Source organism: Kryptolebias marmoratus, linkage group LG2, assembly GCF_001649575.2.
Source record: "Kryptolebias marmoratus isolate JLee-2015 linkage group LG2, ASM164957v2, whole genome shotgun sequence".
Taxonomy (NCBI): domain Eukaryota; kingdom Metazoa; phylum Chordata; class Actinopteri; order Cyprinodontiformes; family Rivulidae; genus Kryptolebias; species Kryptolebias marmoratus.
Window position 1 is genome coordinate 2,672,298 of NC_051431.1, and position 16,484 is coordinate 2,688,781.

The window sequence follows — 16,484 nt, forward strand, 5'->3', positions numbered from 1 at the left end:
GTTGAGCCTCCGTCAGATTGGAGAGGAGAGGCTGTTTTTTCATTCGGCTCAGTTGGGGGTGAGATCGGACAGAGGATGGGGGAGTTTTCTCCCGGTTTTGGCGCTTCTCGCTCTAACGCGCTGAAAATATGATGATGATTTTTTTTAAAAATATATGTGTCGGGAATAATTTCTCATAACTCTGGTTTTCCTTGGCCTATCGAGATGATTTAAAAACTGGTGTAAAGCTTGAAGTCTGGACTTTCGAGACAGATTAAAACGAAGTGTCTGAGAGGGCGGATTTTTCCCGCTAGAGCGTTTTAAACCGGTCATGTGACTTGGACACACCGGCGCGTCCGTAGACTCTGAAGAGTTAACAGACAACATGACCACTGTCTGCTCTTCACATTATATATAAAAAACAATAAATTAGTTTAATTTTCACGAAGTTTGGCCCATTTCTACAGCACTGAGTGTTCTTTAAATTAGGTTAAATTAGATAAAGATGAGCAGCATGGTGGGATCGTACCTCCAGCGACTCCTTGCGACTGTGGGTCAGGGCTCCCAGGTTGTCCCACTGATCGCAGATCTTCTGGCAGCGAGTGTTGACGCTGGCGGCGTCGTAGTAGTCCAGTTCACTGTTAAACACGACACGCAGCAGAGTCCCCGTTAACGTGGCGTTACACCCTCTGACATCACCCCGCGTCGGTGTGACCTCCTGCTTACTTGAGTTCCTGAGCGATGGCGGCGATCTGCTCCACGCGGTCCTGATGGGCCGCCAGGTCGCTCTCAAAGGCCTCGTGTTTCCGTAGCAACGCCTTCACTTCTGACAGAGTGGAGGTCTCGTAGTCTTTCTGGGTCAGCATTGCCTCTTTACCTGCACACGGAAATAAGATTCAGGCAGTCGCACATCTGCCGGATTTAAACCTGACCGCCTCCAACGGCGAGAAGATCAAAACAAAACAAAACTGCTTTTATTTTTATTTTGCTCCCATCTTTACAGTCAGAATGTATAATGGGAGCGTACGAGACATGCACTGAGTAAAAAGACTGAAGAGTTGCTGAATAATGATTAAAAACAGATTTAATCTGTTTTCAAACTCTCTAACAGTCAAAACAAAGACACCAAATAAATCGCTGAAATGTGACCCGAGTGTTTGGGGTAAATATTATTATTAAACAACATTTAAACAAACTAAAATGTAACTGAAAAATTTAACTGAAATGTTTTTGTTTATTACTGATGTGTTGTAGATGAAGACAACATTAATATTTGCAGGATGCAAATTAAACCAGTACAAAAAGTGACAAATTTTAACATTTATTTCAAAAGATGTCACATTTCCTGAAATCATTTTAAATCTTTCAGCTGTGCTCTCGTATCCAGGATGTCATTTGAAGCGCCAGATATTTTAAATTCACTGTCTTGGTTTGTCTTTAAACGCCTTCAGGTGGAAACCTGATTTCTGGTCAGGTTTTATAGTTTTTCTTTGTTGGCATGTCACAGGGATCTTTGATTCGTGATCATTTTTACTTTGTTTACTCCCAGTCTTTAAGCCACGTTGAAAGGCAAAGCGTCGAAGACCACGTGATGCAAACCGCTCAGCCTACCGTCGGTCCAGGACTCGTGGATGGCGGCCTTCTGGTGGAACTTCTCAGCCAGGTGCTCCAGTCTCTCGAGACGTCGGATCTCGCTGAGCATCCACTCCTCGTAGCCCTTCTCTGCTCCCTCTAGATTGTGCCACGCTGTGTTGATATCCTGAGAGTGAACAGCAGCCAGTTACCGATGCAAACACTTCACCGCCGAACACGATTAAATCCTTTTACATGACACAGTAAAACAGGAAACAGCATTTTGGTGTCATTCTGTAAGAACAACATTTTGAATTGCGCTAAAACGGGTCTGAACTCCCTCGATGGAGGTGGTTCTGGACCGTTTTATAGAAGTCTGAACACCGTTCACCCTGAGCCAAGCTGCACAACCAGCAGAGACGCTACCTGGACGTCTCAGGTTGAGAAAAAATAAATATCTGCCAAGCTGCCGGCGGATTAAAGCAAATTAAACAGCAATCCTTAAAAATATTCTGAAGGTGCAGCTTTTTTCAGACATTACAGTGCCTTTATGCTACAATGTGTGCTCAATCAGAGGACAGCAGTCTCAGCAGCATCATTTTTAGCTCACTGTAGGTTTTACAGGATAAAATCTTCAGTCTTTGCTGACGCCGAGCTCTGTGATTTCTCTAACATTGCATCTGTTAGATAATTAAGCTCTCTCTTCAAAAAGGAGCCTCAGGTGGCTCTGAAGTGTGTCGATGTCACAGATCAAACGTCTGAATGTGCTGTCGTTTTTACAGAACCGTCATCAGCCCTGCTGTTTGTTGCTCAGCTGACAGCGCAGGTCACTGACATCCAATCACAAAACGATTAGAGGCACATCATTTACCACGAAGGGTGAACAGAAGCGCCAGAGTTGACCACTTGCAGTCAAATCATTTGAGACGGATTTAAAACGGTTTCGTAACAGCAAACCTGAACACATTGAATCCTCTCCAGATGAAGAGATTGTTTTTAATAAATTGTTTGCGTACGTACAGACACCATGCGTCCTTCTGATGGCATGAAGGCCGGTCTGTTGCTGAGCCTCAGTTTAGTCTGCAGGGTGTTGAAGCTGATCTCCAGCTGACATTTCTCCTGGACCTGAAGACAGACGGATCACAGCTTTAACAATCAGGCTCAACCAGCTAAAACCTAAAGCTGCAGGAGCTTTTATTTTTTTTAAAAAACCTTGGGTGGTTTGTGAACTCTGCGGTAATCTCTGAAGTCCTCCTGTTTCGCCTGCATGTCATTTACAGTCTTCTCCTGGGTTCGGTCCTGCAGCCAGGGGATCGTCCGACGGATCCACTCCAGCAGCTGGATGGAAATGCAGAATTAAATCTATCATTCAGTATCAAACCCAAGGAGTGATGCACGAGGGGCTTCATACTCACGTCACTCGCCAGCTTCTCGTAGTCCTCCATCATTTGCTCGTTCTCCTGGTTGACAGCCAGAACTTTGCAGATACGATTGGCTGCCGTCTCGGCCTGTCAGGAAACACTGATGAGTAACTTTCACAACCATGAAACGCAAATTCCAGCGACTGTGCTCACGCTTTATAAAAGCTGCTAAATAAACTCCACATGACACACGTGTTTAAATTCTCTGCTTCTGTAATAATTACGGTTTTCCTTCAGATTTGTGCAAAAACACTCCACACGCAGGCAGTGAGTTAAAGTTTAAAACTTATGTTGAGGCTCAAACTTTTTAGAAGTGCAAAAAACTTAAATTAGGTCAAAACGAGGGCTTAATTTAACTTTACTAAAAGCATGCTGCTGCTGAAGGTTAGTCCAAAGTGCTATTTTAAAACTCCATGCGTCTCCCATCAAAACCTGGAATTAAGTCCTTCATCTAGTTTTATGGAGCGCTGAAGTCCACATCAGTGCGTCTGTCTAGGATGTGACATTACTGTACACTGAAATACAAAAAGCAAACACTTCAACAAGCTGATTACAGTCCACATGTGCTGCTGCTTCAGGGTTTATTCTATACTTTAACATAAAAAATAATAAATGCAGTTTATCACAAAGAATTACACCTGAAAGCTAAATGAAGTTCACCTTTTTCTGCACAAACCTTCACTGTGTGTCAACAATAAATTCAACTCGTTTCACGTTAATAAAAACATTTGAGAAGCGTTAATAGCTGAAGAGAAACTGGAGACGTCAACAGCCCCAAACATTCAGACGGGAAACTACTGCTGACGTCCAAAGACCCAAAACAGAAGCTCCAGAAGGATTTTATTCTTCTTGTTTTACCAGAGTTCCCATCAGATTTCACTAACAACTCTTACTGGAAGCGAATAAAACTCCTCCAAGTTGAAGGCAACGGTAAAATTAAAGGATTAGAGTTCCTTGAAGGAATGCATATCACCCGCCGCCTTTCAGGCCAAAGTTTGAAACTAAAATCTTACGATCAAACAGGACAAAGTTACGGCCGATTCGGTCACGTCTCGTAAAAGATCTCATGTGAGACATGTTAGAGGTCAGGGTTTATCGTGGGGACGACTCTCAGCTACTACCACGCCGAGTTTCAGCTCGATGTTTGTAAATTTACTGAGGTGGAGCCATGTCTGTGTGGGCTAATGTCAACTAGCTTAACCTGGGTCGACAACAACCCAAGCTGTGGAGTGAAAGCCAACAATTATTTCCTGAAAGTTTCGTTCAGTAGCTCCTGAGATATTTTTTAAGATGTTGTGTGACGTGTTGTGCTCGCTGAGCTGCTATCACATCAAATTTCAGGTCAATGTCTGCAAAACTGACTGAGTTAAACCCATTTTTGTGTTTGCTAATGTTGCTTAGCTGTGGCGGCCATCTCGAATCAGGCTGACTTCAAAATTTAATCACTTGTAGATGTCAGCCCGGTGATTAATGTCTGAAGGTTTCATTAAAACAACAAATGAACAAACACAGAGACGGGCAGAAACATTATCGCTTTGCTGTCGGCGGCAGGTGATAATAAAAATAACTCCATTACATCTGATGGAAACCTGTTTTTTTAATTTACTTTCATTTTCATGGGTTTTTCTGAGCTGCGTTGAGATGTTAGTGTGAGTCTGGAGCGTGGGGAGCTCACCTTCTGAGCACCAGAGAAGGCGTGATAGAAGCAGGATACGTAGGTCATTATGGCCTTCTCATCCGGCCTCAGAGTACCCACGATGTCTACGCATCACCCAGCAGAAGAGAGAGAGAGGCAGAGAGACAGAAAGAGTGAAGCCAAAGCAGAAACACCAAAAGGCTAAACCGAGTCCAGCTCCCAGCGAGGGGTCAGGAGCCCCGCCATTCAGGTCCACGGCTTCTTCCTGTGACTCCTTTTTACCAGGAGAGGAGGAGGAGGAGCAGAGAGGTGTCAGAGGTGAAGAACGCTGGAGATTCAGGCTGAACGTTGGGACACAAACACACACGAACTGATGACTGAAACTGAGTGAGTCTGTAGTTTATTCAACGCCTGAACGATGATATCTTTGGGATTATATGTCCTCCAAGACACTCTTTTAGTCATTTTACAAGAGATTTTTCCTTCTGGAATCCAAAAAGTCTCCATTCGACCTCTACTGATCTACTCATTTATTCATCCATCAGATTCCAAAACTGATTCAAATATTTGTTTTCTGTGATGTAGCATGTCAGCATCACGTCGAGATGTAAGATTTTCCTTCTAAGAGTCCAAACTTCCTCTTTAGTCACTGATTTAATGCTCTAATAACTCAGTGACCAGAAGGAAAACAAGCTATGGTGGAATAAATTAACACACACATCTCCACTGAGCAACACAAGCTACGACTGAGTCAGAAATTTAATTAGAGGAAGACGAGCAAAACAAGTGACACATCGACCGGCTTCCTGTCAGAGAGTCTACAGGGAGACGGGAGGAAGAGGGAGTGTGGGGAAAAAGGAGGATCGGGAAGTTTAAATTAACGGATGAAGCAACTGCAAAAAATCTGTGGGACAATTGTAAACTTCTGTTTTTTATGTTTGTCTGTTTGAGCGCTTGTAAAAACAAAAAAATGTCCAATTATCATCATCAGGAGAATCCCAAACTTTTCAGTATCCGCTCTACAAACTAAGTTTTTGTCAACGTTTATGTAAATATTTCAATTAGGAAGTAAAAACGTGATTGTAAGAAGCAAATTCAAGGAGAGTATTCAAAGAAAACTTGATTTAATGCAAGTTTTTTTGTTTTTATTTAAATAAAAATTGATAATAAAGAACTAAAGTCCACAGATTGATGCCAAACTTGTTTTATAATCCATCAGAGATAACTGTCAGTAATTATCACACACTACTGCTTTAAAATAAAAGAATTCAACCCAGTTTATGATCTCAAATTTCATTTGATTGTTCCAGAATTTTTAAAATTGGACATATCAAATGTCTAGAAATTCTTTGTTTTTGTAAAACAAATTATGCATTTAAACAAACACTGAGGGTAAAATCTGTCCTTTAAGTTCAAATACTTAAAAAAAAAATGAAAGCGGAGATCAGAATTGTTCCAAACGAGCCTGAAAACTTCGTTTTGAAAAGGAGGAAATCCAGCTTTTGAAGAGGAGGAGCCACTATTCTGTCGTCAATCTTAGGAAATGGCCCTTTTTCTAAAGCTTCACTCGGAACAATAGTTCAGCTTTTTGTCTGGGACAAGTTTTCTGCCAGCAGAGATAACATCCACAGACCACAGACCCGTTTGAACACCTCTGTGCGTGTTTGTGTCCCAGCATGCCCGGTGTTGCTGCTGGGATGCGGTGAGGCCATGCGGGACAGGAAGCAGCACCTTGTTAGTAAAAGGAGGTTAAAGGTCAGGGTCAGCGGGTACCTTCTGTGCTCCAGAGAACGCATGGTAGAAACTGGACACATAAGTCATTATGGCTTTCTCATCTGGACGAGCAGTGTTCACAATGTCTACGAGGGGGGAGACCACGGTTATGAACACACACACATATATACACAGGCAGGAGGTGGGATCAAACACAAACAGGCCAAAACTGACATTAAAACACAGACAGGCAACACAGCAAACACACAACTGGCATGCATCAGTCCTGAAAACAGCATATTACAGACATGTTGTTGATGAAAATGCAATGGCAAGACCACACAAACAGTTAACGATAAAATAAAGATCTGTTAGTCCTGGAGACTTTCAGATTTCGTTCAGACCTGGAGCTAAAATCCACCCTAAACGATCCAGACAGAGTTAAATACAGGTGTGTGCGACCAAATGTTTTCACTCAAACCATCTCTGGACCGCTTTTATTTGCATATATTTGGTAGTCTGAACATAATCTGTCCAGAGCTGCACTGTAGGAACTCCCAAAGAAGTTATTACCTCGAAGTTTTGGAGCAAAATAAAATAAAAGTTATAATTTGGCTGTATAAATATCAGTTTTGTCAGAGCTTTATTAATCAGCTGCATAGTGATTTTCTCTTTACTTTAAAGTTTGTGTTTTTGCTTAAAATGCCCAACCCTAACACATATATATATATATATATATATATATATATATATATATATATATATATATATATATATATATATATATATATATATATATTAGCGCCAGGTCTGAACAGGGCCTTAGCTGCTCATATAAACAGGAACAAAATGTGCATTATTAGCCGTATTCCCATGAACATCAACATGGTGACAAACTAGACTTTACTCAAGGGTGACCAGCTTGTTACAAACCAAATCTGTGTGGGACACACTACAAATGCTGAAAGGTACAATAAACCCTCCAAGTCTGAACTGAGATACTGAGGACTCAAGTTTTATTTCAGTTCTCATCAGCAGCCTGATTTAATTTTCTTTATTTGGATCTAAACCAGAGGTTTCAGCAGGATTAGCCGTAGCTGTGATTTCCATCTTTGTTTTATTTGTAATGAGTTTCTGTAGAAATTTGCTCTGATTTTTTCCCCCAAATGTGCCTTCAAAGGAGGGACCCAGTTACAAACTTTGCTCAGAAGTTTTTATTTTAAAGGACACATTGATCATTGATACATGTATCTTGTTTCCTAATAATTTTTTTTATCTTTGCGATGAGTACCTTTAATACAGCAGAACAATCCCACACAGAAATCGGATCACACTAAAGTACTTTCATGTTCCTGTAATCACGCTCCGAGCCGAAGTACAGCTACAGTTTTGCTGCAAAGAAGTTACGAAAACTGCAACATTACAAACACATTTATCAGATGTATAAAAGGGGAAACTTTGCAGAGTTTAAACATCAATCATCACAAGTCTTTTGGCTAAAATTAGAAGTAAGAGTCACCTCTCTGTTTGCACGTAAACACCCTGTAATGACACGTTTCTTACCTTCGGCGTCCAACATTTTGGGGATGTCTAGGTGCTTCTCAGCCACCTCAAAGGCATTGTTCAGGTTAGTTACGGGGTCATCCTAAAAAGATCCCAGCAGCAGAGGTCAACAGTCGTATTAATCGTAAACAAACCCCTGAAAGGTTTGGGTTTGATGTGTGAATGTGCTCACCTTTCTGAGGCTGTCGTAGTCGATGAGATCAGGTCTGTGTCTGTGGATCAGAGCATTGAAGGCCAGACCGTCCTTCCAGCTGATGGGAGAGAAAACGAGATGAGCTTACAGTCATGACACATTCTTCTGATCTGCACGAGGGATTTTATCCTTTAATACAGGTAATGCATAGTAAATTAAACCACTGACACCCTTTTATATATGACTTACATCTGCAAGTTATGGACAGCATCTTTGAATTTGCTGAACAGCTGTTTGCTCAGGTTGAACATTTATTTATTATTTAAAACCTTTATCACATAAAACTCAACTTTTGCTAAAGGTGTTGCATTATCATTTCTTCTCATATTTTAGATTTTTAAGCACTAAAACAGCTGTGTTATTCAGAGAGGATTCAGAAAACCTTTAAGCAGTGAAACATCTTCCGGTTCCTCCAGCAGGTGGCAGCCTTTCTACAGAATTACTCCTGGATCATCCGGGGAAATTTTGAATTCCTGGACAGTTACCTGATGTGGAAGTTCTGCACGTTGACATTCTTGTAGGGCGCCGTCTTCCTCTGGCACCACAGAAGAAGACCCTCCTTGGCCGAAGTTTCTGCAGCGAGGAAGAGGAGGAGTTAAAGGTCATCGTTAGTACGGGAGATTAATTAAATCTGGATAATTCAACCGTACTGATCTGCAGCAGTGTTTGTTTTGTTCATCAGCTGACTTGAAACTCCTTCCAGTTTATCTTAAATCGATCAGAGATTAACCCTGTTGATCAGCACCACTTTTAGAGTTGCCATGGTTACTGAAAAGCTGACACCGCTGCAGGGCGGGGCTTACAGAAAAAAACTAAATTTATTCAAATTTTAAAAATCAATTTCACTTCCATCTCAAAAATTAGCAAAAAAGGTTGTCAACGATGACGTTCCGCTGCTGTTAGTCTGTATAAAACAGGAACAGGAACGTTTGGTAAACGGGTCTAAAAGAACCAAAAAACAGATTTAAGAATTAAATTAGAAATCCCACGACCTATAAAGTTTATTTGTATACTATACAGAAAAAACTATATTTTATGTTGTATTGTGAATTTAACTGTTGGAACTTTATTACTAATTTTGTATTTTAAGACAAAGATTAAATTCTCATGGAATGAAAAACACTATTTTGCAGACCTTATTTTATATAAAATAAACAGAATTACGCATATTTGTAATAAAAGACAAAATGAAATCCACTTTGAAATAAATAAAGGTTATAATTGCAGCCTAACACTTAAAAAAAAAAAAAAGGTTAGGCATTTATTTACTAATTTACTATTAAAGTTGGACTTTTCTCTCGAATTCTTTGCCAGATGCCTGATTTCTTACAGTCAAATTATCTGACAGGTGTGGAAACCTGCTCTTCCTCTCGGCTGCCGTGTCCCTTAGAAATGTTTAGATTCACATCACTGCCCGTTTCTACCAAGCAGCTCAGATCTGCTGATCTTTTTCCACCTCGTCTCACCCGACCGTGTGCATCTGCGAGCACAGATTGGCTTTTACTCTGCTTCCAACAATAAGCTGCCCGTGGGAACAAATAAATAAAAGCTGCGGGCAGCAGAGCCCTAAAAGTTGGTAACTTTATACTTTTTGATGATTTAGAAAAATTCAATGAAGCGAAAGGAGTTTTATTTAATAAAATGAGGCGTTCCTCATTAATCGTGAGCTGCAAAGATTAGAAAAATACCCCAACTCTAGCAAGATAAATGCAATTTGTTTTTATACTTATGGTGGTTACATTTCAGGCTGCCATGTGATTATAAAACAATTAAATTGAAACATAAATTACTACGGCTTAACACAAGTAAACACTGATTTTTATATTAAAAAAAGAGAGAATAATGCCTAAAAACCTGATTTATCACAGCCTGCTGACCAACAGTTAGCATAGATGCTAACCTAACATTGACTGTGCCATAGAAAAGCTAGCATTGTGTTTATCACTTTAAATTTATACACAATTCAAAAGTTCCAAAGTCATTACTGAGAGTCATGTTATCATAACGGCAACTATTTACAGACAGATATTCCTCAGGGTTCAGGGAAGGAAATAAAGAAAAGATGTGAAAACTCAACATGTTTCTGCTACAGGAAACTACGGCAGCTGCAACAGGACAAGCGGCAGCACAGATTAACATTAACTAAATGGACTTTTGACATTTGGAAATCAATTCAGAATCGTCCATGTCTGCGATGCATCTAAAAAAAACAGGTTTTATCCCGACCTCTAGGACTTCTGTGCATTCAGTTTTTACCTCATCGATTTGGTGTTTATTACAACTACAGACAGGAACTTAACTGGCTTTAATTTTGGACGATGGAAGTCAATATAGTTGCTTTGTCCGTCCTTATTTATGTTGACGGTTCACCCAAAGTAAAACACGTGCAGCTGTACCTTCAACAGAGATGTCCTGGATGGCAAAGCGGAGGATGATGGTCCAGATCATTCCCAGGGTCATCTTGGCGTTTCCATCCACGATTTCTGTACGACACAACGGGTCACATCAGTCAGGCTCCATATTTTCTGTTGCATTTATTTTTGAACCATAAATCTCCTTCACTCTCTGCTGTTTTTTTTTTTTTTTACAATCTTACATCTGCTCCGTGGTTTAATAATGCCAACACACCCACACACAACTCCAGAGCCTGAAATATCTCCAGCTTTAAGGAGAACGGGAAAGCTTGTGATACGAGTTTCTCAGAAAAACATTTTCAAACCAGCTGAACAAAATGTATTTTCAGCATTTCATCACTTGAAATAATTTCTGCATTGTAGGAATAATGTTTCTGACTCCAAACAGAACCTAATAAAAAAAAAAAGGCAACTTTACAAACATTTACTACGATATTTCACAGGTTACTGAACACACACCCAGCCACGCAGGACAATGTTAGAGAGCAGGCATGTTTGGGTCAGATTCCACTCATAGTTCAAACAATCCTTTCATACTTTTACTCTTTTCATTTTTCAGCTCATCAGTCACACTCTCGCCGTCAGCTGCCGCCAGGAAATCGTCCCACATGTGCAGCTTTCTTCAAGACAAACTTTGAACTTTAACTGGTTAGAGACGGGAGATTAAACAAACATTTGGCCACTAGAACCAACAACCCGAGAGGCAAAGCGTAGGATATTTCCTTCTTGTTTTGCTTAGTTTTTCCTCCTCTCTTTGCAATGTCGGCCATTTTTTCCCCCCACAGTTTTCCAGTCGGCGACCTTTAGTGGGCTGCTGTCATGGAAGGTCAGGCAGCGTTTGCGTTTACGACGGGCTGCCATGTTTTTGTTCGAGTGTAACCAGTATCAGCTGTGTCATGCTGCAGGAATGTCATGGTTGTCCTGACGGCGGGAGAAACGTTCCTGTCCTTTAGTTACTGCACGGATAGACAAAGAGTGATAAAAGTGACTTCACTCAGGAGTGTCACGTCCTACTGTAGCCTTGCACTTCAGGAGCTGCAAATTGTGCAAAAATGCATTTTAATGCAACTGTTCTTACAAAAGCTCTTAAAGATTCTACCAAATGCAGCGTAAAATATTAAAAATATTCACAAAATTACAGAATAATCTAAGTAAAACTCATTTAGATACACTCCCTGTAACACTTTGTGCAACAAAGTTAAAAGTGAAACACCCAAAACAGAAAAATCTTAAAAATGTTTAAAAATAAGCTTGGGTTAATCTGTTTTAATTATACCAAGCATGAATTATTATCAGTGTGTTCATTTGTCTGTCTGTTAGCAAAATATCTCATGAACAACTGGTTGTTTTTTATAAAACTCTCAAACTGGCTGTGCATCTAAAACTTAATAACATTTGGAGTCAACCCAATTAAAGATGTCCGCCACTGCTAACCAACTTTAGCAAACCCAAAGAAGGCTCTAACTCAGCCAGTTTTACTGATACTGAGCAAAAATCTGGTGTGGTAGTAGCCGAGAATCATCCTCAACTCACTCTCTGAGCGCTCTCATATATCATGAGATTTCACAATATGGTGCAAAGGTTGTGCAAAGTTTGACTCAAACAGCTTTAACTCCATCTACACTCCGCAGGGGTGATTTAAATCGTTGGCATGAAAGATGGCAGCCTTTATTTACGGCTTTGAATGCAGAATCGAGCGGACACTTTGTCTCCGTCTCGAAGACGGGACAGTCTCCTACTGACTCAGCAATATTGCTCAGTTGCATCACTGTACTGTAACTAAACATATAAAACAAGCGTGGGTCCAGGTTTGAGCAGGAGCTGCAAATAGGAGCTGGTTCTGCTCCTAAAATGTTGAATAGAGGCGCACGATTTTGTGCAAACAAGCCTGCTGTCAGAATTAAAGTTTGTTGCTGAGTTTCCAACTCCTGAAATCGAGACAAGAGGCGTGAAGTCAACGGTGCAGCTGCAGGGGAATCGGGACTTTTTGCTGCCTATCATGTGTCAGCAGTCTTCATTACCTTTTCAGACAGTTAAGTCATAATATTGGGAGTGATGTTTGTTTCCGTTTCCTCAAACCCACGCTTACCCTCCGCTCCAATAGACACCAGCTTGACCCCCTTGCTGGCGATGAAATCCAAAGCTTTGTTCACATTGTTGATCTTGTGGACCCTCATCTTGCCTCGCTCCGGTTTGGGTAACCGCTCGCCTGCAGACAGAAGAATAAGAGTCAAGGGGGTGAGTTAGCTGCTGTGGCGAGGATGAAGGGGGGGGGAGCTTAGCACGTTTCCACAGGCTCAGCAGAACGACGAACCGTCAGGGAGGTTAAAGTTACAGCAGCAACATTGGGATCACTCAAAAATGAAGTGAATGTGAAAAAATGAGCCACATGCACGTCCAAACTTCACTCCTGGATGACAGTATTTGACACACACAAACCTCAGATCTGAAGGACGAATAATCAGCTGATACCGATACAGCTGGGATGTTATGAATCTCTTTTAACCGAGACAGCTTTGAAAATCCAGCTGCTCAGGGGTTCACATGAGAAAACTTGGTTTAATTACAACCCCAATTCTAAAAAAGTTGGGTTAAATGTAAATAAAAACAATACAATGATTTATAAATCTCAAACCCTCGTTTTATTCTTAAAGGAACGTAGTTAACACATCAAATGTTGAAAGTAAAAAAAATGCACCATTTTGGGGGAAAAAAGGGGATTCTGATATTTATAGAAGCTGGAGGAGCTTTTAGTAACTAATGAGGTTAATTGTCAGCAGGTCAGTGAGAGGAGTGGAGATAAAAAGAGGATTTAGAGGCTGAATCTAAAGAAGGAAAGATGGGCAGAGGTTCACCAGGCTGAGAGAAACTGTCTGAAAACAGGAATAATTTCATCTCCAGGTCCTAAAATCATCAACAGATCTGAAGAATCTGCAGAAACCTCTGAGGTCAAAGGTCAAGGCTGGTTCTGGTTCTGTAAACACAGTTCACCGTGCCGTCCACAGATGCTGCTTAAAGCTCTATCAGGCAAAGAAGAAGCCAGATGTGAACACCATCCAGAAATGATGTTGTAGCCGAAGTTTAAAATGGGACAAAGTGGTCAGATGAATTAAATTTGAAATTATTTTTGGAAACCACAGATGTCACATCCTCTCTGATGGTATGGGGGTGCATTAGTCCAGGTTTTAGAACAACACCTGCTCCCACCCAGGACTGTTGAACAGACAGAATGGGACAACCTCCAGCAGCTGCTCTCCTCAGGTCCTAAACATGTACAGACTGTTAAAAGAAGAAGGATACTTCACAGCAGGAAACACGGCCCTGGAACAACATTTTGGAGATGTGTTACCTTATTTTCCCCCTCAAAACTGTAGAATTTCTTGGTTTCTACGTTTAATATTTACTATGTTCCAGTGTGAATAAAATATGGGGTTATGAGATTTATAAATCATTGCACTGAGTTTTTATTACCATTTTCCACAACATCCCAACTTATTCGGAACGAGCTTGGGTTTCTGGTGACAAACATGAGTTACCTGAGATGACTTCCAGCAGCAGCATGAGTTTGAGTCCATCTCTGAAGTCCTCCTCGATGTTTTCAATCTGAGTGCCGGCCTTCCTCAGGTGAGAGTTGCACCACGCAGTGAACGTCTGCACAAGAGCACAGAAACAAGACAGACTGATTATTCAGAGTCATAACATTTCTAAACACTCTGAACAGGGGGAAAGTAACTTCAGTGGACAGGACAGAAGCGTTGATACGACAGAAAGTATTGAAAGAAAGAGACTGAAAACAATCCAGTGCTAATGTGACAAAATATATCCGAAAGATGAGAAAATGGAGTTAGCAATTTAATACAAACACAATTCTTACTGTTGGCAAATTTGCCATAAGACGCGCTCTAAAATCGTTTCCTCGAGGCACAGAAACTGTAAATAAACTCGGCCACATCTTACAGAAGCACCAGAGACTGAACCATGTTTTCATGAAAAGCCACAAGTGAAGAGAAGCTGCCAAAGACGACAAAAAGATCCACTTCACTGAAAATAAACCGAACCCCGTCTGTGATATCTGTAATCAAATATCAGACATCTGGATAAGGATGCACACAAGCAGGAATCACACCCATCAATAGCTGGTTGGAAATGGCATTTTTGTGCTGCTGGTTACCCAGCATTCTTTAGAAATGTGTTTTAAATCATTTTATTTTAAAAAAGGAGCTCGCGGCACGGAGGTAGACCCACGACTGAGAGGATTTTCTACGAGCTTCGTCACGCCACAAATCAAAAAGCTTTGCAGCCCCACAGAAATCACATAAATCAAAGTGCCAAAACACAGGGATAAACTCAGATTTAAACTCATTATACAATATCAGAGAGCCTTAAAAGTTTTAACTGCACAACAGACCTGCACACGTTCAGTGAAGCTACAATCTGTCAAACACTAATAAAGTTTTATAATTAGAAGTTATTCACACCGAGTGTATCTTTTGAACGTCTAAAGTAAAAATCTCCTGATCAACATTTCTTTGTCCCTATCTGAGTCATTTAAGTTGGAGGATCAGCTGAGAGATGAACTAAAAACCTTACATTTATGTCAAAAACTATTTCAAGCACCAGATTGAGATCTGAAGGAAATATCTCACTGGGTTATGACCGTTGGAGATTAGTTTCCATTTTCCAAACTGCAAGAAAATCAACAGGTTTTCAGTTGCAGAGTCTCTGAATTCAGAGTGTTTGTAACCAGGCCAGATTTTAATCATCAGCTTATTTTTGAGTTAAAAGATTGCAAAAATGTATTTTAGGTTGTGCACATTATTATGTTGCTCGCTGTAGTCACTTCTGCAGCTTTAATCAACTGTAGCACACTTTTGCAATAAGGGTTTTTAATCATTATTCTCTTATTATAAACAGTTTTAAAGAAAGAAAAAAAGTAATTCATATTTGTCGCAGAGACACAAAGAAGGGGTCCCCTTTGTTTTTTAATTACAAAGGAACTGATCATAAATTCAGCTGGCTCCATCTTCAACTGCATTTCCTAAAATTCTGATTAAACGTACTGAAAACACAGGAAAGACCTTAATTCCTGCAGTAAGGACAGCTTTTCTAAGATGCTCAGAAGGATCGCTTTAACACATGCTGGATAATGTTGACAAAACTGTTGGTTTAAAAAAAGATCAGTCTGTGCACTTGGAGCCGATTTAACTTCACGAGAAAGAAAAAAAAATAAGACTCAAAGCAGAAATGCAACTTGTTCCTCTTTTGGAAACGAATGAAACGACCGGTTTAGAAAAAGCAGAATAAAAGTACCCACACCTCCTCTGTCTGAAACGTCTCCTGTTCAAAAACATTATGACAGGCTGCTGCTCGCCGCCACGCCCACTCTCCCCACCGTCCCACTGTGGCCGCTGGCACAAAGCGCCCATTGAGCCGGGTGGATAATGGCACCCTTCAGCCCCGCCGCTCTCCCTGAGCGTGTGACCCTCCCCCAAAACGGGCCGAGACCAACCCCCCTCTCCCCCAGCACTCACACGTCCATGTGGACAGAGGAAGAAGAAGAAGACGGAGGGGGGGGCACGTTTCATATAAACAAACAGACATGCAGGCGAAGTTGGTGGGCAGCAGAAAGACAATGGCCTGTGTGCCACACACATACAGAAACAGCAACAATGCTGCAGGAAGTGGCACTGCAATGACAGGAAGTTCCAGCTCCGTTTACCTCAAAACAGACAATCAGCAAAGATCCATTAATCACTTAACTGGAGCCGTAAAGCCTCACCATTTGCCTTCAACAGCTCATTTATTTTCTCTGGAAACATGTTCTATTGTGCTGTTCCTACTGGAATAACTTTACGACCTTATTTCACACATTTCACCCACTCTTCTATGTTTTAAATGGGATTTATGATCTTATTGCAAATGTTAAAATGATGCTGTGCAGGACTAAATAGGAGTTCAGTTTTGTCTCACTGCAAACTTGATTGTTTAGTAGA

The 16,484-nt window shown here is 40.9% G+C and overlaps 1 protein-coding gene across 2 annotated transcripts in view; it reads right to left on the reverse strand.

The window, feature by feature from the left end:
* The window catches only part of actn4 (actinin, alpha 4), a 63,216-nt gene that overhangs the window by 11,067 nt on the left and 35,665 nt on the right, over positions 1–16,484 (reverse strand). The window contains exons 3-15 of one of the 2 annotated variants that reach the window (XM_037981673.1): positions 14,028–14,142; positions 12,581–12,700; positions 10,474–10,560; positions 8,563–8,650; positions 8,057–8,135; positions 7,885–7,966; positions 6,382–6,467; positions 2,967–3,059; positions 2,764–2,889; positions 2,572–2,676; positions 1,591–1,738; positions 706–856; positions 509–617 (exon numbers count right to left, since the gene is read on the reverse strand). In XM_037981673.1, coding sequence (XP_037837601.1) covers positions 509–617; positions 706–856; positions 1,591–1,738; positions 2,572–2,676; positions 2,764–2,889; positions 2,967–3,059; positions 6,382–6,467; positions 7,885–7,966; positions 8,057–8,135; positions 8,563–8,650; positions 10,474–10,560; positions 12,581–12,700; positions 14,028–14,142 — 1,389 coding nt within the window. Of the gene's footprint in view, positions 1–508; positions 618–705; positions 857–1,590; positions 1,739–2,571; positions 2,677–2,763; positions 2,890–2,966; positions 3,060–4,647; positions 4,734–6,381; positions 6,468–7,884; positions 7,967–8,056; positions 8,136–8,562; positions 8,651–10,473; positions 10,561–12,580; positions 12,701–14,027; positions 14,143–16,484 lie in introns of both variants that reach the window. The other variant, XM_017437384.3, reaches the window with a different exon arrangement.